This window comes from Apodemus sylvaticus, chromosome 16, assembly GCF_947179515.1.
Source record: "Apodemus sylvaticus chromosome 16, mApoSyl1.1, whole genome shotgun sequence".
NCBI classification, from domain to species: Eukaryota; Metazoa; Chordata; class Mammalia; order Rodentia; family Muridae; genus Apodemus; species Apodemus sylvaticus.
The window spans coordinates 44,087,828-44,111,534 of record NC_067487.1 but is presented as its reverse complement, the minus strand read 5'-3'; the positions used below and the strand labels follow the sequence as shown (position 1 = coordinate 44,111,534).

General features: G+C 43.1%; 1 protein-coding gene across 1 annotated transcript; it reads right to left on the bottom strand.

Moving 5' to 3' along the window:
• Window positions 1-365: 365 nt before the first annotated feature.
• On the bottom strand, window positions 366-11,101 carry Isl1 (ISL LIM homeobox 1). The gene is made up of 6 exons (XM_052159711.1): window positions 10,841-11,101; window positions 9,719-9,908; window positions 6,683-6,942; window positions 4,600-4,886; window positions 3,186-3,353; window positions 366-1,205 (listed from the first exon to the last, which is right to left on the bottom strand). The coding sequence occupies exons 1-6, from the start codon at window positions 10,866-10,868 to the stop codon at window positions 1,089-1,091; spliced, it is 1,050 nt and encodes a 349-aa protein (XP_052015671.1). The 5' UTR covers window positions 10,869-11,101; the 3' UTR covers window positions 366-1,088.
• Window positions 11,102-23,707: the final 12,606 nt, after the last annotated feature.

Genomic DNA, 23,707 nt, shown 5'->3' with positions numbered 1-23,707 from the left:
AAGACCACGGTACAACCTTTATCTTTTTTTTACTTCAGCAAACAAAAAAAGTCAAATGACAAGAAAAGTGGCAAGTCTCCTGACAATAAATAATAAATTACTTTATAATTTTTGCAATGCAAGAGCAAACAAAAAAAAGTTTCCTTTTTTCCTCTTTATTTCCAGAAAGAGCGAAAACAGTCATTTTAACCAATAACTATACACATCTTTGGGGGGGAAAGTTCTTGGACAGACACGAGTCAAACACAATCCCGAGACGCTTGTGGCAAAATAGAGGTAACCTTGTTGCAATGCTTTATAAGTTGGTTTTTAAATATAAATTCAAAAACCTTTAAAGTCGCTTCAGACTTCTTGATAGAGGATGGATCTCAAAAAAAAAAAAAAAAGTAAAGAGAAGAAAAGGAAAGGAAAGAATGGGAGAAGAGGCAAAAGTAAAAGAGAAACCAGCTACAGGGCATGCTAAAGAGACCCAGAATTTCACTTAACCCCTTGTCAAAGTCAACTAAAACCACTGCAAACCAATGCAGCTCCGCCTTCCTGAAAGGACTCTTTCAAGCCACTGAGGCCGGTTTCTTCCCGCTCTATGCTGGAGCTCCTGTTTGGCAAGGCAATGACCAATATAGAAACAGCACCATTCAGAATAGGATGGACTAGGAAATTCTCTATTTCTGCTTTTCCTCTAGATGTGCAGTGAAATGAAAATGCGCATTTTTTTGAGATCCTCGAATATAAATCCTCTACGTTTTAAAAAAAACGTCTCTCTCTCTCTTTTTTTTTTTCTTTTCTTTTTCTTTTTCAGTACTCCTAAGGTCATTGAATAGCATATGTCGGGCTTAGGGTTTTGCTTGTTTGTTTGTTTTTTAATTCTAGTAAAATCCCATGATTGTCTTCACAGTGTTGCTACCATATCACCTTGTCGTTAAAACAGACTTCGTGCACTTCATGGAGCCTTCGTTTCTTGATTCAGTTTTCATTGACTGGGTCGTTAAATACTTTTTTTTTTTTTAATTTCGGAGTTCAAAGTCATTTCCCACTTTCTCCAACAGGGGGAAAAACAAAACAAAACAAAACATCTGAATGAATGTTCCTCATGCCTCAATAGGACTGGCTACCATGCTGTTGGGTGTATCTGGGAGCTGAGAGGACATCGATGCTACCTCACTGCCGGTGGAATTAGAGCCGGGTCCTCCTTCTGAAAAATTGACCTGTATGGAAGGTTACAAAGTAAGCAAAGGGGGCTTCAATAGTGTCCGAAGAGATACAAAAGTATTACATTGTGTCTATACCTATAAACTCCTGCTAAACAGAGCTGGTATACCATGTCTGTCATAGAACTTGAAAGGAGGCCTGGGAGAGAAGCACTTGAAAAGAAATTCTCTCCATTTCTCCAACTTCCTAAAGAGCTCTCTTTTAACCCAAGCTGAATTTCCCAACATTGTGTCCTACTAAATTATTTAAGAGCAAATGTGTTTCCCACTGTAAAGTGGCATCGCAACTCTCCCAAGAAGGCTTGAAATAAAACTACCCTGCTGCCTACACATTGTAGCCCCAGGAGTAGGAAAGTTCTCTAGGCCAGAAATTCAATGCAGGCTCCCGGGGAAACAATGATTAACTCTTTAGTGGATTCACTGTGTGCTCTCACTGCCTGCCCCCTCCTCCCCTTTCCACAGGAGACCTTCAATTCATCATCTCATTAGAAATGCAGTGTGACTTAAACTGCCCCCCCACACACACAACCATACCCCCCACCCCTGCCTCGGATTCTACTTCACTGTTCTCACATGACACTCAAGTTTCAGGAGGTACCAAGCCTCTCCTTATCTCCTTTCTACTATTCAAATTTTACCTACCTAAATGCCTCCTGTGGACAATTTACTTCATTTAAAGTAAAACTTTCTCTTTGGTTCCAGAATTCCTTTTCTACCCTATTGAACCTTCCCCTTGAGAGGTCAAGGGACTTCTCAAATTTGCCTGCTCACTAGACTGGCCTATTTACACACACACACACACACACACACACATACAGAGCCTGGAACCAAGCCCTTTTAACCACTTGCCTCTGGCCAATCACCCTTATAACTGTTGACAAGAGAAAGCAAATGTCCTCAGGGCACAGGGGATGGGATGGAAGAAACCTATCCTCAACTCATGCATTAGCTTTGCTTCTAAAGAAAAGAGTGGTGTTTGGGGGGGGGGTAGTTTTCTTTCTTTCTTTCTTTCTTTCTTTCTTCCTTTCTTTCTTTCTTTCTTTCTTTCTTTCTTAGGACACAGCTTCATGTTTAATGAAACCGTATCTATAGGGCTGATCATACTTAAAGGGAGAAGAAAAAAACCTTATGCATATGTTCCACATCAAAAGGGATCTATCCTTAAATTTTTGTTTATCTTAACCTTGTATAGACAAAATGAATTAATTCTCTGCTCCGGATGAATGTGTGAGACACTTTAGTCTCACTAAGACATGCTTTTACAAGTTAAATATATGTTGTCTCTGACAATGCTCACGGACATTTTGGCACACATGCCACATTGTATGCAATTGTGTCATATCTAAACTCATTCATTTAAAAATATTTTAAAAGTCCTATGCTTTAGATTAATATATGCTTTGAAAGAAGCATAGCAACAGTAAGTATCAACCAAACTATTTGAATTGCCATTCTTGTTGTTGACATAGAAGAAAATTGTGCTCAGACGACTGCCTGCTGTGTATGGATAACAACATTCTAACTTATTACACTGGATGTGTGTTACAGTCCCTTTTACTTGAATCATTCACTAGATACAGGTAAAGAAGTAAACTGGCTGATTGCTGATCCAAATGCCAAGGTGGTCTCTGAAGTCCTTGTAATTTATAACAATCCAAAATGTGTGACATTGCCACCGTTTTTACCTCTGTACACATAATTACTTAGGCACCCTGATGTTCAACCAACAAGATTATTTGTATAAAGATCACACTATGCTGCATAGTTAAATCATAGTGTCCAATTTTAAGCAGTGATTCACAGAAGATCTCCTTCTATTTGTCTCCCTCCTCTTCATCACCACTTCCTGCTTTCTCTCTAACCCTGGTTCCAGGGAGCACCCTCCCTGCCATGGGACCTTTCCTTCACTTGACAGTTAAAACTGAGTCTCCTTTCTGTTGGGGGTCCAGTCTTCTCCGTTTGGGAGCTGACACTTACCAGTTGCTGAAAAGCAGGCTGATCTATGTCACTTTGCAAGGCGAAGTCGCTCAGTACTTTCCAGGGTGGCTGGTAACTTTGCACCTCTACTGGGTTAGCCTGTAAGCCACCATCATGTCTCTCCGGACTGGCAGCCACCATGGGAGTTCCTGTCATGCCCTGGATATTCTGTGAATAACCCCCCATCACAACATGTTAATGAGCAAACTCCCTCCCTTCATGGTCTGCACGTGCTAAGTAAATATACCCAAGTATTTATCTTATCTATACAGTTGCCCTATATTGACTCAGTTAATCTGCTGCACCTATGGACATTAATTAGAGTTCAGTTTTGTTTTTCTTCTCCTGTGCGTTGGATTATTAAACTGGCTGAAATCTTCTTAAAACAATTCTGCTGCAACAGTCTTCTTTTGCTTCACCTTCACAGTTTACCCCCTACCCCAACTCCTCCCATCTGCAGTAAGAGGCTACAGGCCTCCCAGAAGTAGAAAACTGAGGTCCAGCCAGGGCTTCCCTTCAGCCTTCTGATACTGGTTTTCTAGGCAGTTAGAGTTAGCGGAAGATTTCCCCCAAGCACTCTTCCTTACAGAATCAGACCCACCCCACCCCCAAAATTTCTGGGTTTGGCTACTTCTGTGCTATTTTGCACTAATTTAGAAAGTACCCGTGCTCAGTCTTGGCCTGCCTGACATGTTTAATGACAATGAATTTTTTCATGGCATTTAAAAATAGGGCTGAAGTAGAAAAAGAAAAAAAGAAAGAAGAAAGAAAAAAGGAGAAGAGAAAGAAACTCTTTACCTTAACTACTTAAGCAAGAGGCGTGGGAGGAGGAGGAAGTATTATATGCTAACATAATGGTACCACAGGCCAGAAGGAAACTTTGGGCTCCACCTGGAAGAGTGGATTGTCTGCAGGGGCACCCTGTGACGGGCTCTCCCATATGCAAGACCAGTGGCAAGTCTGGCCAAGAGTTGGGGTGGGAACAGAATGCTGGACAGAGGGTAAGCATATTGAATCATGTTCTAGATCGGGTCTCAAGATGTTGTCCTTCACAATTTGGACAACTCTAAGGACGCCACTGCTTGCAAAACCTGAGTTAGAGATCTCACTGCCACCTGCCTGGGGAGGGGGCCACTAGGTCCTTTAGTTCCAGGTGCAGATGATGTTGAACATGATCCCGTTTGGAACCTGCATGGGATGGGGGCCACCCACCGCTCAGACTTGTGCAGTCTCTAACCGGCCAAATCTCAGCCTTTTTGTAGACAGTACACGCAATACACTTGGGTTTAGGTAGTGAAAGGACCTCCTTGTTTGGGCTCCTGCTGCTGCACTACAGTTCATAGGGATGCCCGCTAGCCGGGTCTTCAGAGTTCTCCTCCCATCCCTTCCTTGCTTGGCCTCGGGGCTTACTCACAGTTTTGTCGTTGGGTTGTTGCTGCTGGAGCTGCTTCATCATGATGCTGCGTTTCTTGTCCTTGCACCTCTTGTTTTGAAACCACACTCGGATGACTCGGGGACTGAGGCCTGTCATCTCCACTAGTTGCTCCTTCATGAGCGCATCTGGCCGAGGGTTGGCGGCGTAACAGGTCCGCAAGGTGTGCAGCTGTTTTTCGTTGAGCACAGTCCGCACTCGGGTGGTTTTCTCCGGCTGCTTGTGGACGTGCGGCCGCAGAGCTGGCTGCCTAGCGGAGATGGGCTCGGCTACGGGGCAAAGGGACTCCGTGAGAAAGCAAGGCCACTCCTGCCGCCACCAGCCCGCACCATTCCCTACCCAGCCCTAGCTCAGCACACCTCACCGAAACTGCAGGGGTCGGGGGTGGGAATAAGGCGAAAGAATCTTGCTCCTTAATCGACAGAAGACAATGTAGAGAGTAATGGAATAGAGAAGAGATGCGGCCCCTGCCCCTACTCATTCACTACAGAATTAGCCAGAGGAAGTGTTTCTCAGGCTGGCTTCTCCACTTGCACCAGAGACATTTTTTTTCCACCAGTAAATTCTCTCCCCCTTCCCCTTTCCTCAAAACCAGTAGAAGGTCACAGATTATACCGAGCTCCCCCACCTCTAGGCTCGGCTTTCCCTTCTGGGTAAAAGTCATAGAGGGTACCTGAAAATAAAACGCAGAACACCCCAGTGACAGCTAGAGACACGACAGGGTGGGGAAGTCTGCGACCGAAAAAGTCAGATAATTCTGCCAGAAAGCCTTGAACTTCAGTTCCAGGGGACAGTCATATTTAGAAGCTAAAGAAATGCTAAAGTCCAGATACACGAATAGTCCCCAGTCTTTCTTAGTTCCAAATCAACAATGTGGGATGTTTCTGAGACCCGCTGACCCCAAGCAATGGAAAACTGAAACTCTGTTGAACTGTCTGGGCTCAAGATAAATGATGACTGGAGATTGTCCTTCCCTTCCCTCCCAGTATTTCTCCTTCTGCCCGTTTCCCAACCTTGGCTTTACCCCTTGTCTGCTAGCTAGAAATCACTCCGGAAAGAATTCTCAGAGCAGTGAGAAAGAGGTGAGTGGGGGTTGGGGAAAAGCTGTCATTTCCTCGCCTCTGGTATTTAGTAGGGTCTGATAACTTAATGCTAAACGGGGATGAAGGGACGGAGATCTGCTCCTGACTGGAAAGCGAGTAAGAAACAATGTTCTTCTGTCCCGGCAGTCTTGGTTTTAGCCAACCTTTGTGTTTCCACTTTCCTTTATGGGCAACTGGTCCTCTGATCAGCACGGTACAAATCCCACACCTTCCACGACCCCCTGGGGTCAGGCCAAACACCTATGGGGTCAATTTAGAGCTACAGCTACAGGCTTGGAGATGAAATTCTCACCAAATCACGTAGAATGAATGGCTTAAAGAGGCAGGCTCCTTTTAAAAAGGCAATTACTGAAGATTAGGCTGTTGACAGTTTTAAGTTACAGCCCTGTGCAGTGCCTGCAGTTACTGACACTGTATCTTTTAGGGGAATGTTTTTTTTATTTTTTATTTTTTGACAATAGCTTAAAAATACATTTAAAAAGCTTTTGGATAGGGAAGTAAGTCTCAAGGAGGGGGGGTGGGACGTGGGAAGCTAAATGCCTTGGGGCCGCTTAAGCTTCCTTCACAGGGCTAGGGAGGAAACTCCTCGAGACCTAGGGCTCCACCCCTTTAATTAGGCGGCAGCTAGGAGAAAACCTGGCAGAGAGCTGAAGCCCATTTTCAGTAAGCTATGGGTTGGAGGCCAAAATCAAGCTGACAGTACAGTTTGGGCTTGTGTATACAAGTGTGCACAAGTGAGGGTATGCTGTGTACCTGTATATAGACAGACACTCAGATGTGTGGCTGTGCAGTCAAGGCAGACGACGACGAGTGTATGGAAATTTGCTAGAAAGGCAAAGAGCGCGTATGGTTTTACTGCTGTCCACTTTCTGAACCACAGCGTGTGACCCCCAGGTTGCAGGAAGGGAAGGTTATGATTTAGCCCCGCCTGCCTTTTCTCAGCCTCTGGGGTGGAGGAGTACCTGCCATCTGCAGAGGCCGCGCCGGATGTAAGGGACTAAGAGGGTCTCCAGCTCCCAGGCTGGCCCTCTCCACCACATCGTGGTCCGCGCGGCAGAAAAGCCCATCCTCCCGCAGCGCGAATTCGTCTCCCGGGATGAGCTGTCGGCTGCAGGCTACACAGCGGAAACACTCGATGTGGTACACCTTAGAGCGGGCGCGCATCACGAAGTCGTTCTTGCTGAAACCTATGCTGCACTTGGCGCATTTGATCCCGTACAACCTGAATGGACCGGCCCCGGCATGAGAAGAGAAGCACAAAAAAAAAAAAAAAAAAAAAAAGGAAGGTGAATTTTAGGCAGGTTCTGGCCCAAGAAGGCCAGCGACCCGGGCCATAAACCTGACCTGCCTGGAAAAAAATAGCAAAAGTAAAGTTGGGCAGAGTATCCAAACAGCCCCACCCCTCCCTCCCTTCCTCCCTCCCCCCTTCTCTTCCTTCTCTTAACCTCCCCTTTAACAAGGGGAACCTTTATGAGAACCTCTGTGTCTTTCTCAGTCAGTACCTCTTAGTTCAGGTGCTCAGCCCAAACCGAGGAAATTTTTATTATTGATAGATTCTAAACCTGGAAGCAGCCTCTGGTGACCAGTCTCATAATTATTCTTGCAAATGCTAGCAGTGAGGCATTCAGGGGACATTGGTGGCCAGTAGCCCTATGCTTTTCCATTCTTTGTCTCTCAATTTCTGCTATTAAAAGTATTTCTGAAAATGCACCATCACCACCACCACCACCACCAACAACAACAACAATAACAACAACAACAAAGGTTGGGAGGGGATTGGTCAGTCACCCTGCCCCATCTGCGAACACACACGGAATAACAAAATGAAGCCTTAGAGGGTTTTCAGATTCTCTCCAGCATTTATCCAACTAAAAATTTTCCACAGGTCCCATATTCATGGAAAGTTCTTTCTCCATTCTCCCTCTCTTATTTTAATGCCAGGCTTCTGTTCTTCCAATCAGTCTTTCTTCAGGATCCTAAAGCATGGACCTCTATCTCAGTTTGCTTGGGGGTGGGGTGGGGTGGGGGGGCGGGTCAAGGCTAGCACGACAAATGGAAAAAAACAAACCACCACCACCAACAACAACAAAACCAGCCCTTACTGCTCAAAGCTGCTTCTTCATTGCTAGCCTGTCTTTACCACCGCTCAGTCCTTACAGGTTTCATTCACTGCTGCATCTCCTGCTTCCCTCTATAGCTGTCAGTAATTCCTACATAGAGAGTGAAAGAGATAGGACAAGATCCGCACAAAAGAGGGGGCATATTGCCTCCCCCAATGGGAGCTCTTAAAATAAAAATGGTCACTCTGCTCTGCTTTTACAACTATAGATCCTCCAAAGGGGTTGTGCATGAGTGTTTGCACAAGCACAAACACACACACACACACACACACACACACACACTCACAGGAGAAAGAGAGAAGAGAAAAAATAAAAGTAATTGAGTTACTTCATCTGCAAATCGACATATCCTGAATGAGGCAATTATGTATACAACTGAGGAAAACAGTATCTTCAGAGGAGTAAGATGCTTCTGGAGTTTCAAAGTGGGTTCTCCCTCTCCAGTATCCTGAGTGCACAAACCAGCCAAGTAGACAATGAACAGGGCTTATTTGTCAAGGGTTAGAAGACAGATTTGAATTTTTTTTTCTACCTTCTGCCTCTCCGGTGAAAGATCACCCATTTTATAGAAGGAACACTTACTTCGCTGGTTCCCAAACCATTTACGAAATCCCTCCCCTTTCCTGTACCCTACTTCCTCCCATTCTCCTCAAGGCATTTAAACAAAACAAACAAACAATCAAAACCCTCCCTAGTACATTGTTTTATTTTATCAATCATGAGTATACCCTCCACTCTATGATTAAAACAAACAACGAACAAACTCGGGGGCATTATTCTGGCAGGAGAAAAACGGCCATATTTTAAATCTTAATTAAACTCTAATGGAAGTTCTTAAGCTCCAAAACCTTCATAGCTTACAAAGGCCGATCACTTGCTGGTAGCCACTTCCAAATTTAAAATCAGCTACATGTCTGCTATCACTAGCCTAAGAGTGAAGGGAAAGAGTATCTTGCTTTGTATTAGAACAAACACAGTTTCCTTTAGAAATTCTAGCAGGCTTTCTAAGGTAGAAAGTTCAGAGAAACTTGAAATTAGGAAAGAAAAAAAAAAAAAAAAACCTCACAACAAAAGCAAGCTCAGTTCCTCTAGTTTTGGTCTTGTCCCTTGGCTGATTCCCTCATTTTATCAGTTACTAGATTTTAATGTGAGAAAGGAAGCTGTTCAATTACCTAAATATACCAATTGTTCACAGACAGATGATGGGCAATTTGATCTGCTCTGTCTAATTCATCAGCCCAGATAAGATAAGAAAGAAAAGACAGTTAGATATCACCAAAGGGTTAATATTTTAAAAGATTAAATTTCCGGTGGAGCTTTTTTTTGAGGGGGAGTAAGGAATATTTTATTTTGGTTTAAAAATGTTCTACCAAGGAAGACTCACCCCAAAAGTAAAGGGAGCAATGACTGTACTTGTTCTTCAAGAATCCTTTGGTGAAACTTTTGTCTGTTTATTTGGAATCTCCAAAATAATGTAAGTCAGTGATAAAAACAGGAGAAAAATAAATAAGATGATAAACTATACAGTGAAAATAGAATTTTAAAAGTTTAAAACCCTAAACTTATTTGCCTTAATTTTGTTGTTGTCCTTAGAAGGGGAGTTGAAAGAGGAAAATAATTTTTGCATGAAAAATTTAAAGAGTTATTCACAAACCTTATCAACAAAAAATTTATGAAACACAGTGACACCCCACCCCCCAGAGATATGAAATGAACAACAGTTTAATTTTTAAAACATTTTTGCACACTGACCGCTCTAAAGTAAACGTCCTCTCCCCAGGAAAAACAAACAAATAAACACTACAAAAGACAAAGACACGTCAAATAAACAAGGAGAGGCAGGAAATCCCAGAAAATAACTCTGTAAAAATGGCATACCTGATATAATCTCTTTTACAGTAGGTTTTCCCATCCCTAACAAAGCACGTACAGCTTTCGTCCAAATACTGATTACACTCCGCACATTTCAAACATGCCGCATGCCATTCCAAATCCGGAGAAACCCTCAGAATATACTGATCGTGAATTTGATTGCCGCAACCAACACATAGGGAAATCAGACGTTTTTCTGAAATGGAAATAAATACATGATTGACTACGCGTTTACTTCCTACAGAGATAAACACACTTTTAGTGTCGTTCTCTTATAGGGTGTACTCTGGAAGAATTTTTTTTTCTTTCCTTTTTTTTCCCTTTCCTTAAAGATTATTGCACTTTGGGATGGTAATTGGAGTGTGCCATCAAAACCTTGACTCGCTTTTTAAAAGGGGGAGGTGGAATATATGTAAAACGCAGATTTGAATAGTCTACACTGTACGCTTAGCACGCAATCAAACCGGCTCATTTTGTGTTTTCTCTCCCCCCTCCCTCTTTGCTATAATCATTAGGCAAGATTATGGATAAGTCATGTCAAAGAAAAGGTTTTGACTGGAAGCGTTAAACCAACGCTGGGATGTCTATATTTTCCATGAAGCACGTTCTTCAATAGCACACGGGAATGGATATTGTTAGAAGAGTAGGCATCAATACAGTTGTCACTCGCTCTCTTTTGCAAGTCTAATGCTAATTCATATCTGCCGGTGTGGTTTGTGCCGGCAGACCTTTGCTACATAATAACCTTCTCCAAGAGCTCGGGATTCCAGAGAAGGAAATCACCGCTAAGCACAGGGCGGCTAGAGTTTGGGAGGGCACACAGCGTTCATACAGAAGGTATGTTCAGTTTCCCAAAGATCAGAATTTACACCAAACATGCAAGCTGCAAGCGTGACAAGAAGAAAAAAAAAGAAACACACACACATACACAACAACAATAACAACAACAACAACAAAAGAATTTCTTCTGTCTCTCCAGCAGTGACTACTAATCCAAAGAGCCCTGGCATCAGTGCCAGAGAGAGAGAGAGAGAGAGAGAGAGAGAGAGAGAGAGAGAGAGAGAGAGAGACAGACTCCCCCAAACCACAACATCACACCGAGCCCCACAAGGTTAAACCGCCTCTTACTTTTTGGTGGATCGCCCATGTCTCCCATATCTGAAAGAGGGAGTAATGTCCACAGTGAAATGGTGGTTGGACAATTGGTGAACAGCCCACAGAGAGGATGCTGGTGCTGTGGCTAGGTGGCAAATAGTGGCCCCCGGGGTTGCCAAGGCTGGGGGAAACCGCTGCCCGGCTGCACCGCGCCCTCGCGGATCTGGGAGTCCGATTTAAGCCGGCGGAGTTGGCGGAGCGGAGGCGCAGCGGCGGCGGCGGACTCGCACGGCTCGGGGCACCTCTCTTCCTTATCTCTTACTCAAACTTCTCAGCTCCAACTCAGCTCCATCGCCATTGGTCTGACGCAGCGCGCGGGGACGTCAGGCGAGCGCCGCGCCCATTGGCTGCGGGGCGCGCAGCGCAGCTGTTCTGATTATCATATTTCAGCCCCGGCGCCGCCGCGCGCCACTGCCCGCTCGGCGAGCCCGCAGGAGAGGATTAAGCCTCCCGAGGCCACATCGCTCCCCGGGCGCCGGGTGGCCCGGGTCCCCGGCCGCAGTCTCCTTGTCCACCGCCCCCTCCCAGCACCTTCCCGGACGCGCCGCGTCGTGTCCCGGGGCTCCAGCGCCGCGGGCTCCCCGGGTCCCTGCGGACCTCTGGCTGCGCTGAGCTTGGGGCTCCTTTTTCTGCCGCCCGTGGCGAGTAGCTAGTGGGTAGGTCCTTCCTGTGAACCCGGTCCCTACCGGGCTCCAGGAAAAGGGGGGAAACTTGGAACCGGCCGCTTTCTTCCACTGGCTCCCGTGCTGGCGCGCATAGCCCTGGGCTCCGCCAACTTCGCTGCCCGCGGGAAGGGAGCATCTCCCGGAGCAAGCAGCGCACTGCGCGCTAGGGAACAAACCCGGAGTGGGACGGTTAGACACGGAGGATTTTTTTTTTAATGACTTCGTTTTTTGTGTTCCTATTTTTCTTGCTACCCTGTTGACCCTGTCACTCCCCAATCTGAGCTCTCCAAAGACTTGGGGTGGGAGGAAAGGGGAGCTTGTCACCTTAGCGGACAATCGGGTTGGAAACGCAAAGGTCAAACGAAAAGGTAAAACGAATTAACTCGGAGGTCGGATCCTTTCCCCGACACATGAGGTCTGCTGTTCAATTTTAAGTCTAGCATGAAAGGGTTCTAATCTAGAGTCAGCGATCAGTACCCTAAAGTTTACGGGTGGGGGGTGTCCAGATCTTTCTATGGATCTCTTATCCACTCTTTTTAAAAGAAAAGGTGCACCCGGCCCTTAGATGGCTTAGTAATTATAAGCGCAACTTTACAATGCTCTCTAGAGACTTTTAAATCTCTTAGTATGAAGGCAGGAGCAGAGAGGGTCTGTTGCAAAAGAAGAGTGGGGCGCCTACTCCCCTCCACTGAGGTTAGCTTTCTAATTTGTTTCCTCTCGGGAAGCCATCTGGAGGAGATGTTGGCTGCATCTCACCGGTAACTTTTGCCAATAATTTCTTTCGTGATTCCCCAATCTACAACTTTCAGGGGCGTTATTCGGGGGGGGGGGGGCACAGAATTCCCACACTTCTCCCAGAGCTTCTACACCAGTCGTTACTTATCTAGAGAGACTTTCATCAGAGAGAGAGAGAGAGAAGGAGGGGGGCAAACAGAAGCAAAGAAGGGTTCATCTTGGTTTTTTGTTGCCTCTTAGAAGACCCGGAGGGGTTAGGGAACTCCTTTCTGTGTATCTAATGTTTGATACAACCTGTGAAACCCAACTAGGCCACAGTGGCTGAATTAGAAAGCCTGTGACTTTTCAGAGTACACACAGAAGAAAAAGAGGTTAAGAAGCAGGAGTAGGGTTTTCCCCCCTTTCCCCGTAGGAGATTTACCAAGAACTCCGTTTTGTCTTGTTTTGCTTTGTTTTCTTTAAGAAGATGGCAGATGGGATCTCTTCCCTTTCTGTTTTTTTTTTTTTAATTATCATTTCGAAGTGTGTGAGCAGGATGGAAAGTTGCGTCGTCGTCGACACAGGTTCAGTTTACCAGATGTGTTTTTGTTTCCTTTCAACCTCCGTTTCTGCTCTCTGATATCCTATGCGCGGAATCTTTTGTCAAGCTGCTTTTGCAGAGTCCGCGGAAGCGCCAGTGATGCAAGTTCGCCTTGTACAAGGGCGTGCTACCCTTCTATATAACCAAGTTGACCATACTTTTAAAACAACAACAAACAGCACCAAAGATAAATAGGGGATCTGGACCAATTCTATTTCCTCACGCCATGTTTATAACGTGGCATTTAAGAGAAGCATCAGAATCTGATGACTTGAGACCCACAAAGGACCCTCACTATTCAGCCTTCCAAACATATACAGGCGTTCACATAAACAATTAGTGATGTTTTAATTCAAATAACACATTGTTGCAAAGAATCGTTGGTGATAACAACTCCAAGTAGAAAATCTAGCATGCAGTTTGGGAGCAGACTTTCAGAGGGAGCAGTTCTTCCACGGCGGCCGGCGTTCCCGACACATTTTCCTTTTCTTAGTTCAGGACACTATTGTAAACAGGCATTTTACTGGTTCTTAGACTGATAAAAGCCAGGATCCACGAATAAGCTACTCCACTCATAGGGAGTCGCTGGAGGGAACTCAGTAATAATAAGATCCCATGATGAATGTGCTCTGAAGATCTCTGTGTTTATGATCATACAATGTACATAAAAATCAAAGATCCTGCAGCCGGCTACATGGTTTCCCTTTACCTAGAGATTCTCATACGACCACAGATTTTTTTTTTCCTCCTCTCCTAGTTGATTGCTATGTGTGTATTTAACACATCAAGCATATCTGTAAAGTTGTCAGTGTTTTTATAGAATACATAAAACTGATTACATAAAAGTGATTAGCAATATTTTTCCTGAGCACTTGATTACAGGAGCGACCTCTTGTGTTCAATGAGGGATTAGGCACTCTCCTGTCAACATTGGACTTCTTGTGACCTTTGTATGCTGCCAGGTCAAATATATGTCCTTCAAAACAGCAGGGGTGTGAATCTGTAGTTTGAGCTCCTTTATTTTGAAAAATGAAGTAATGAGTGAAATGCAGAAATTATTTCTTCATCCTCCCTCACCTGTAAAAGATTCCAGTGTTTTCATACACTCGAGATAGATGCTAAGATTATTTATTAAGTTCCTCTTGAGTCTGTAGTATTTGCGCATATACCTTGGAACAGACTTGCTGGAGTGTAGTAGTTACACCTTAGCTCCCTGGTGGTCCGTTTACCATGGTTATATTTGTCTGCTCCTGTCCCTCTTTCTGTTTAATTAAAACGGAAACATTCCACATTATATTTAAAATCAGACACAGATTCCTGAACATCATGAAATCACACCATCTTCAAAAATAACTTTATATGTTCTAGCTACAATTGGAAAGTAATTCAGTTTTAGAGCTTCCTTATTATCTAATGTCTAGCAGATATAAGAGAATCCTAAGTGTGTCTTTGAAAAATATGCATAATGCGAAAAGCTGTGTGTTTCCACATAAATTATATTGAGCAGAAAAGGGGGCTTTCTTTGGTCATTTTTTCCTTAAGCTATGAATATGTTTGCTTATCCCAGGAACCAGAATTTGGTTTGGACTAGTAGAACAACCAGGCTTCCACTTTTAATGAACAATCTATTCAGATGGAAAAAAATGAAATCAAAGGATATATTCCCCTCACCTTCATAAACACGTAGCAATTTAGGGGTCAGAATGAAACATGGACTAGTTCATTCTGCTCTGAAAAGGACAAAGAATGCATGTGCACCCTCTTCCACTTTTTCTGAACAGTCTCTGATCCTGCAGAATAAGGCTCTATGAACCATTGGCATCTTTAATCATGTCCAAAGATCAGACAAAACAACATGCTCTTAAAGGGAGTCGGGATTAGCACTTATGTTCCGTGGGGAGCTGGGTGTAGATGCTTAGAGCTAATTTATTTCTCTTCCAGTTGCCTATGGCTTGTTGGGGGATCTGGGGAGAGACTTCTCTGATTTCATAGGGAGAAGGAGAGAGAGAGAGAGAGAGAGAGAGAGAGAGAGAGAGAGAGAGAGAGAGAGAGAGAGAGAGAGAGAGAGAGATCATGCTGGAAATTATTACCCCTTTATTCGTCCCTTTTTATTATTTCGCTAAGAAAAAAAAAAGAGGTAATAAAGGTAGCTGTTAACAATAACAAACCTGCACTGCGATTCCCATCTTATCGCCTAGGACTCCTACTGAGAATGTAGCTGTGTTGAGTGCCAATTACTTTATTAACCTGTTAAAACAATCCAAGTGAATTAGCCAGAACTTTTGTCTCCGGGCAGAGGCCTGCATTTCTGAGTTCAGGTGGTTGTTTGTGGCATCAGCCTTCCTTTCTTCGGATCCTTTGCCGGCTCCAAAGGCAGTGATCCTGTGCGGTCTGCTGCTCGGCTCTCAGCCGGGATAGAATTGCACATTCCCGGCAGCGGCGAAGCCGCAAACCTCAGGTCAGTCCTGAGACTGAGGATCCAAAGCTGATTGTTGTGAGGAGCTGGGTCAAGTGAGGACAGAGAGTTGCCACCACCTTTACAAACCGTGCTTCTGGAGGTATTTACTGTTTTCTCTTAATCGGGGAACAACCCTTTTCAAAGGAAATCCTCCCCTTCCCCTCTGTAACTATTGAACGATCAAGACAAAATTTAACCGAGTTCTGCCTGGGTCTGTAGGTTGGAACCAGAGATCAGGAGGCACTAAGAGGCTTGGCCAAAGTCGGCCCAGAACCCTACCTTTGACAAAACTTTCCCTAAGTATATCCTTCCTCTAGTTGATGGAGAGGGAGCCTTCGTGTCAAAGGAGCTGTGGGCTCCCATCTACAGAGCCCACAGCTCCTTTGCCACGTATTGCTGCTCCAAAGCGTGCAAATTGCACCCACCTTGCCGCCCCAGCTCTCGGAGAACCCAGGAGCAAGGCAGCCCCATTTAACTGATGGAATTCATCAAATCCAGTTGATTGTCCTTTCAGAAAGTCCGGACACCTTTCCTCTTCTGCAGTCTGTTTAAGCCTCAGCTCTGAATTTAGAGTCTGCGTTGTTTTACCTTAGCCTCGGGAGGTTTTCAGCAAGGAGGAGCGGGGGAGGGGGGGGGATACCTTAGAGGTCAAAGAGGTGGGGGAGGAGTGGAAAAATACCCGCCTGGGCCGGAGAGGGGGTTGGCAAGCAGGGAATCCACCAGGATTGAGTAAGGGCAATCTTCCCTTAAGTTTCTTTATCAGTGTCAGCAAGACGGACGGCCTCCTAGGGCTGGGTTTTCGGGTTGGCTGCTGAGGTGATGTCAGGAGTTACTGTTTGGTCCTTTGAATTAAGCTGTTGGTTAAAGCTTGTTGTGGCGGGTGGGGTGGCACGGCTGAGGTTCCTAAATGTGGCTGCCCTTTTAAATGGGGCAGGGAGTCATTGCTACACTTTCAGTAGATTCTGGGCGCCTGAAGGAGTTTGGGGGCAAGAAAAATATCTTCATATCTTAGTAAAAGTTTAATCATTTTGAGGAAAGAGATTTCCCGGACAGTTTTTAAGTTTGATGTGTGTTGTGCGCACCTCCCCCCTCCCCACGGAGGTTAATAAAAGGGTGAAGCAGCTCTTGTTGAGAATCTTCTGTGCCTCCAAGAGCCACGCTACTAAAACTCATCACTTTGAGATTTCACACAGAAAGAAGCATATGCCCTGCCTGGGACTTGACAAATAGACCGGGGAAGAGAAAAGGGGCTCCGGGAGATGGCTCCTTTAGAAAACAACTTTATTTAATCAAATGGACTGAGTTATTCACAGGCTCCACAAAGGTGAAAGGTGCCCTTCCATCTGAGCAGTTCTAGGATCAGTTCAAACCAGGAATTTCTGTCATTTCTGTCTTCGAATCCTTCCAAGGCTAAATACAAAGCCTTGAGGATCCGCTTTTGTAAAGATCGCCTCCTACCTATGTTCTAGACAGAAATTGAGCCTGACTTCCTTGCAAGGAAGGGAAAGTCCCTAAATGAAGACTGGGTCCCCAGCATCCCCCAGGTCTTTCTTGAGTCCTCCTGATATCCCAGACCACCTTTTAGCTTAATTTGCAAGTTGCCAACCTACAACCTGAACGACCCCTATGCCCCACCTCACCAATGTTAATTCTTGCTAGATTAAAAGAGAAATGAGAGACCTGCATCTGCCAGTGGAGGTAGACATTGAGATGGCTACAACAGGAAATTAACTTGCTTGGTCTCTGGCTTGTTATGCTGACCAAAGAGAACTTCATTGTGCTAGATGAGATGTGAAGGGCAATGTCTAAATGTGGCATGAAGATGTCCCTGCTTCCAGTATGGGCTGTCAACTGTGAGACCCTCCAAAATCCTAGGCATGGAAAAAAAGTGGAAAAAAAAGAGCATAACCCCTGGCAATGTGAGCTCATAGATGCTGCCCTCGGGGTCGGCTGAACATCCAGGCTTACATGGCCACAGACACACCCATGCTCCATTACCCAGCTTTTCCCAACATGAGCACACTTGTGGAAAGGAATGATCTAAGACAGCATTTTAGCTACTTCACAGACTGTCACATTCCCTTGGCCCACCGTCGCTGGGGTCTCTGCTTTTCCTGAGTGTCCACTTTCAAGAAAACCAACAGGAGATATGTCTCGATAGCAGCTTTTGCAACTGATATACAGTACATTAGTAGCAAGGGAACCTTTACGTGAATATCTGAATCTTAAATTTTTCATTCTGATGTCGGTGTCCCAAAGTATTAGTTGCATCTTTCTTGTATTTATTCAATTTGTTAAGCAAACATTTTCTCTAGGAAAGGAGAACTGTATGCACCCCCATGCTCAGATATTAGGGTGCATGGGTAGTATTGGGGGTAGGTATACATGGCTTGATTATCCAGGTAGCTGGCACCTTTGTTGATTTAAGAGTTCCTCCACCAAAAAGCAATACTTACCTTATTGTCATTTTTTTCAGTCTTCTCTTAACATATCTGATATACCTGTATTGTATGAAATTCAGTCCAGAAAACCAACCAAACAAACAAAAATACCCAACAAAAACAATTTTAATTAGAAAGATTTAAAAGATATCTATTGAAGCTTTATCTGGCTCTATTTATAGGTTGCATGTACCTCACAATCTGATATGTAAAGATATCAAAAGTATGCAGCATTTCCTTTAAGTGTAATTATGAAGTAATTATATGCTAATGATAGTGCCATTTTACTTTAGAAGATAGTTCCATAGAGAAAAAAAAATTCAAGTGCTCTTTCTAATATGCATAACCTTCTTCTTCCAAGAAACTAATTGGCAGGCTTAAAAATTATATTCAAAGATGCTTTCATGGAGAAAATAGAACAATATTTGAAACTTCATTAATCCAGATCCAATCAACAGCATGATTTAAAACTAGATGTGAGAGTGAATGCTACAAGGAAATACTCTTCTAATTTATACACATTTGTTTATGCACAAAAAATACAGATTATAAAGTTTTGTACTAAATGTGTGCATTACTACTTATTATTTAGAAATCTTTAATTATATCAGCAATAGCTAAAACATGAATAAATCCCAAATGATGCCTAAGATCTAACTATAAACTTAACTTGAGATATGACAATAACACACGATCAATATTCAAATATAAATGATAAAATTAATATAATGGTACATTTTGTCACTTTGTAATTTATAAGAAATTGACAGAAAATAAAATCAGGTGCTGTGACTAGACTTGCTTTCTATAATGCCTAGTAGATATGTACCCATTATTAAAATATGGTGATAATGGAAATGTTGCTATGTGTAACAATTTGTTTAAATCACTATCATCTGAAGGATCAGTCTAACTAGAAGAGTACTGCACTGGGCACTGATGGACTACATCTTTCATCCCAGTACTAAGGAGGCAGAGGTAGGTGGATCTCTGAGTTCAAGGCCAGCCTTCTCTACAAAAGCCAGGACCAGGCTACAGAGCAAGTTCTAGGACAGCTAGTGCTACAGTACACGGAGCAACACCCATTGTCTCAACAAACAAACAAGAGTCTTGAAATGTGTGATGTGTATTCTCACTCGATTGAGGCTAGGTTGATGTCTTTCTCTACATTAAGAATCTCCAGCCTTTCCCTAGAGAGTCTGATAATCTCCAAAAAACTCTACATGCTGAACTATATCAATATTGGAAGTTAAATGATTATTTATAAGTAGTCTACAGGACTGCTACCATTCAAACAAACATCAGGACTTACTTCAGTCTTGTTTTGTGGTTTTGGCCTGGTCTGGTCAAGGGCCTTATTATTGCACAGTCTTCTATTTATGTGTTATAGGATTCATTGGTAATCATGGCAAATGCCGTATGTAATATCACTAGTTTTGAATTTTCACACAGTATATGCAAAAGCATAATTCAGATCTTAACACCTTCTTTCTTGCATTTCTTGAAATCCAATTAACTATCCAAGTTACTCAAGTATGGAAGCTCTCTGTCTGTGTGTGACTTTGGCTATACTTCAGGAGTGCAAATGCATTTCATCCGAAGCTGCTGTCTATGAGGAAGGGACAGGAGCATCTTTCTAACATGGAAGGAAACTTAACTGGATGGGAAAAAAATCAAACTTTTAAATGTAGTGCTGGAGAAAGTATTGATTTTGGTGATGTTATTAGCCACTAAAAGAAAGGAGGCGAGTAGATTATGGTTAAGATGAGACAAGTCTTTTGTGGAGAGAAAGAGAAAGATTATTGTGGGAACAAACCATCAGGTACATGACTAAAGGAACAAAGGAAGGGATGGGCCTTGTTGACCCAACTTCTCCGGGTACAGTACGTCCTGAAGAGAGAAAGTCAGATCTGGGACAGATTATAGAGTTATGGAGTTTGGAAGGGAAAAAAAAAACAATGTATAATCATTTTCATTGGTGCTTAAAACTTTAAAAAGCAAAGTTGAGGATTCCTTTTGTAGAAAGATTATTTGGGGGGAAATTTTAAAACTTTATGGTAGATGGAAATGTGTTACCCTTGCATCTTTATGAAAGACAGATTCATTGTTGGTATGAGATACCATCACAGAAAATATAAACAAGAAGTACTAGAAATACCATAATGTGGAATTTTATGATATTTTTATGTACCTAAATTGAACTAGCAATAGGATTCAGGACTCAGAATGAGAAGAGACCAGATGTGAAAAGGAATTTGGAAAATAAAAGACTTCAAAGTTTCCCAGAGTTTTTATTAGCCTTTGCCCTTTTTGCAGATTGGATTATAGCACAAAGTGTAATTCAAATATTTGACACTACTTATTTAAACCACAACAAAAGGGGAAAGGTGTTGTGAAAACACTGCTCAGGATCCAATTTATGCAAAGCAGCTTGAGCAGCTGCCAGCAGCCATATTATCTTAGGAGTTCTGATCCGGTTTCAGGAGACTAGTTACACTACTCTGAGAACAGACTTGCAAACCAGGAAAGAGATACATTATAAACACCTGTAAACTGGGGAATCATTGGGGTGTCTGGCGTCTTAGAAAGGTGGGATATAGTTGTTCTTGTAGAATGTTCTGCACGTAATAGGGTCAGAACCTCTGCACGTTGGAGGTTCGGAACCCCTGCACATGCGCAGAAATAGACTAGTTCGTAAAAGCCTGACTGGAGGCAATGGCGCTCCATAAAAGGTCACACCCATCCAGAAGCTGCCAAGATTTGGATCAGTGTCTGGTATGGAGAAGAAATATGAGACTAACAGCACCAGTGGCAACAGCCACAGCACAGCAGCCACGGAAGACAATTGACTGGCAATTAATCATAGTGAAAGACCAAGCGAAAGAGATAACAGTTCCCCCCAAGCCTGAATTCTTTATTCACAGGTTTCAAAAATACCTTTAAAGCACATCTAGGCTGGCCAAGGTCGAGTCATAAAACAAAACAAAAGAAAAAAGAATGTAGAGGTTGAGAATATCTAATGGCGGATGGAGAACATACAAGGATCTTTTAAATATTAAAACAAGGTAATAATTCGCATTTCAACAGCTCAAACGCTCCCGAATAACACAGAGCAATCAACATTGCATTCTCTGCGTGTTGGTGGCATGCACTTTGGACTAATACCAGTTTATGAATATTATTGGTTGCTATTAGCCTGTGGCTCTCCTTCTAATGTATTCTCCCCCCCCCCCCCACCCGCTTCTGGATTTAGCGCTTTGTCTCATTTTATAAGCTCTCCTCATTGAGATAATTTGTGTAAGCAAACACTGGATACAGGGCTGTCTTTGGAAGACTGAATAGGCAGACTCTAAAATGTGTAGTTTAGAGTACTTTCTGCAAGACCACCCAAACTGAAAGAGTCACTCCTCCCATAGTGTAGTGTCTGTCCAGTCACCTCAATTACCTCTAGGAATGGTTTACCTCTTGGACAATCAGTGAGAATCTGTGGTTTTCAAGAGTTTTGTTTGGAGGTTTTTTTAACCCATTGTCAAAGCTATGTGTAGGTGATTTCTTCTTTCAGTTCCTTTACTATTTATACAATTCCGGAAGTGTCAAAAGTCAGTTACCAATAAAAAGGAAGGAAGATGGCCGGCCATTGAGATGGCTTAGTATATATGTGGACTTGATGTTAAGCCTATGGCCTGAGCTTGGACCCAAATGATGGATGGAATTTAGAGGACCAACTGTCCTTTGGCTGCATTCGCCCAGATGTCACCTGATGATTTGAACAAGTATTCTCTTGAGCACATACACCCTTTCTGCCTTCCCTGGCCCCTTGGTCCTGTGGGAGCAGGCGTCAGTAGTATTCACACCCCAGTTCCTCACAGCCCCTAGGTACCACCATCCTCAGGGAACTGTACCCAGAGCTTTCTAGATGGCTTTCTTATCTTTCCTTTTCTGACCCATAAAGATTCTTCAGAAGCTGAAATTCCTGAATGCTAATGCCAGCATTTGACCTTTACACAGGTCAAATATGATATTTGTCTATCTTTAACTACACAGGAGTGCTGACGTTTCTGTGAGGCAAAGAGAAGGGAGAGAGAAATAATTTAAATGCAATAGGCTAAAAGACCAGGTTTATATCTCTGCATGGAATTTGGACTTAGATCTTGAAAGCCTCTGACCAGAAAAAAAATATTGATCAGTTTTATTGTAGCTCGTATCTGGTAGTCTTCCCCTCCTCCTCCTCCCCCTCCTCCTCCTCCTTCTTCCTCTTCCTCTTTCTTTTCTTCTTTCTTCTTCTTCCTCTTCCTCCTCCTTCTTCTTCCTCTTCCTCCTCCTCTTCCTCTTCCTTCCTCATCCTCCTTCCTCCTTCCTCTTTCCTCCTTCCTCCTTCCTCCTTCCTCTTTCCTCCTTCCTCCTTCCTCCTTCCTCCTCCTCCTCCCCCTCCTCCTCCTCCCCCTCCTCCTCCTTCTCCCCGCCTCATTTTCAGAGCCCTGGCTGTCCTGGAACTCTGGTTACCAGGCTGGCCTCAAAATTCAGATATCCACCTGCCTCTGCCTCTGCCTCTGCCTCTTGCATGCTGAGATTTAAATGTGTGCCAACGAGCACCCACCAGGCCCAAGAATCTTTCATAAGACACACCTCAATGAGGGAAGCAAAAAGCATCTGGAAATTCAGAATTAATTGTGAAATACTTGGGATAAGGAAGATGGAACAAGATGAAGAGTGGTGGAAATAGCAAGGGCTATACTCTGATCAGAAGCACACAACTGGAATAAAATTAATAAAATTCTGTGTTTGCTATAAATTCTCATCAGATTTCTTTCTATCAGAAAGCTTTATTTAAAAAAACAATTGAAAGACTAATTCAAAGAAAGTCCCTACCCTTATCTTTAGGGTTCACTGTGTGTTCACTAAATACCCACATTCCCTAGCCTTCTTCCTTGCTAATGTTGTGTTTACCTACCAATTATGGTCCTAACCTTAAATGCCTGTCTCTCTAGAATTAGGAGGGGCTGGTAGGTGTTCACAAGATAGCTTCTAGTTATTTTTAATTCATTATTACCACTACCTATTATTCTGTTTTTGCTTTTTATAACTTCTTTTATTTCTTCAGATTTTAATATCACATTTTTTGCACCTTGCCTTTCATCTCTCTGAATCCTTATGTTCTAAATACCCCTTCTTGCTTTCTCTGAAATCTAAGGCTTCTTTTGTCATTTTTGTTATGTAACCCTATATATATATGTACGTACATAAATATTCCTTAATACAACCTACTCAGTCTGTATAACGTAATTTTTTGTTGTTTTGTTTGTTTTTGTTTTTTGAAACAAAGTCTCTCATAGCTGTCATGGAATTCAGTCTGGAGACCAAGCTGTCCGTCTCTGCCTGACTCTACCTCATGAGTGCTAAGATAAAAGGTGTGCTTCTTCACATCTTGCTAGGCTGCTAACTTCTTCTTGAAGGCCACTCAAAGAATCTCTGTCTGCAGTATTCTTGTCAGGTCTTAAAACGGATTTCTTCTGAAGTCATACAGCCCAGAATAATCCTTTGTCTGTGAACTCAAAACCAACTGATTTTGAATCTTTTCAATGCTCATCCCCTGCAAAAATATTGATTGTAAAAGTGAAAGTCAAAAGTGAAATCCCTCCCTTAAAAATCCCAGAATCTTGTCTGTCACAATGAGTAGATACTTTTAGATACTCTGATCATGTTAGCCCTTTCTCTGTGTCTGGACACATAAACTTCAATGTATGTATTTTATGTATGTTTATATAATAAAATATGTAATTTGGTATTTATAAATGTGGGTGTATATCTCTATATTCAATTTAAATTGAATAATAAAATTTATAGCATTCTGGTAAAGCTTTTAGTACCTTTCTACCCAAGTCCACTAAGCACCTACTTAAAGTTGGACAACTTTGCCTTATTACTCATTGAACCAATGAATATAGTTATTCCACATGGAGT

Excerpts from the sequence above, each read along its gene's own strand:
- Isl1 (XM_052159711.1), bottom strand. The coding sequence starts at position 10,868 with ATGGGAGACATGGGCGATCCACCAAAAA. Across the intron at positions 6,943-9,718 it reads TGTAAAAGAGATTATATCAG|GTTGTACGGGATCAAATGCG; the intron begins GTATGCCATTTT and ends CGGTCCATTCAG. Across the intron at positions 1,206-3,185 it reads AGCCTGCTTTTCAGCAACTG|GTCAATTTTTCAGAAGGAGG; the intron begins GTAAGTGTCAGC and ends CCTTCCATACAG.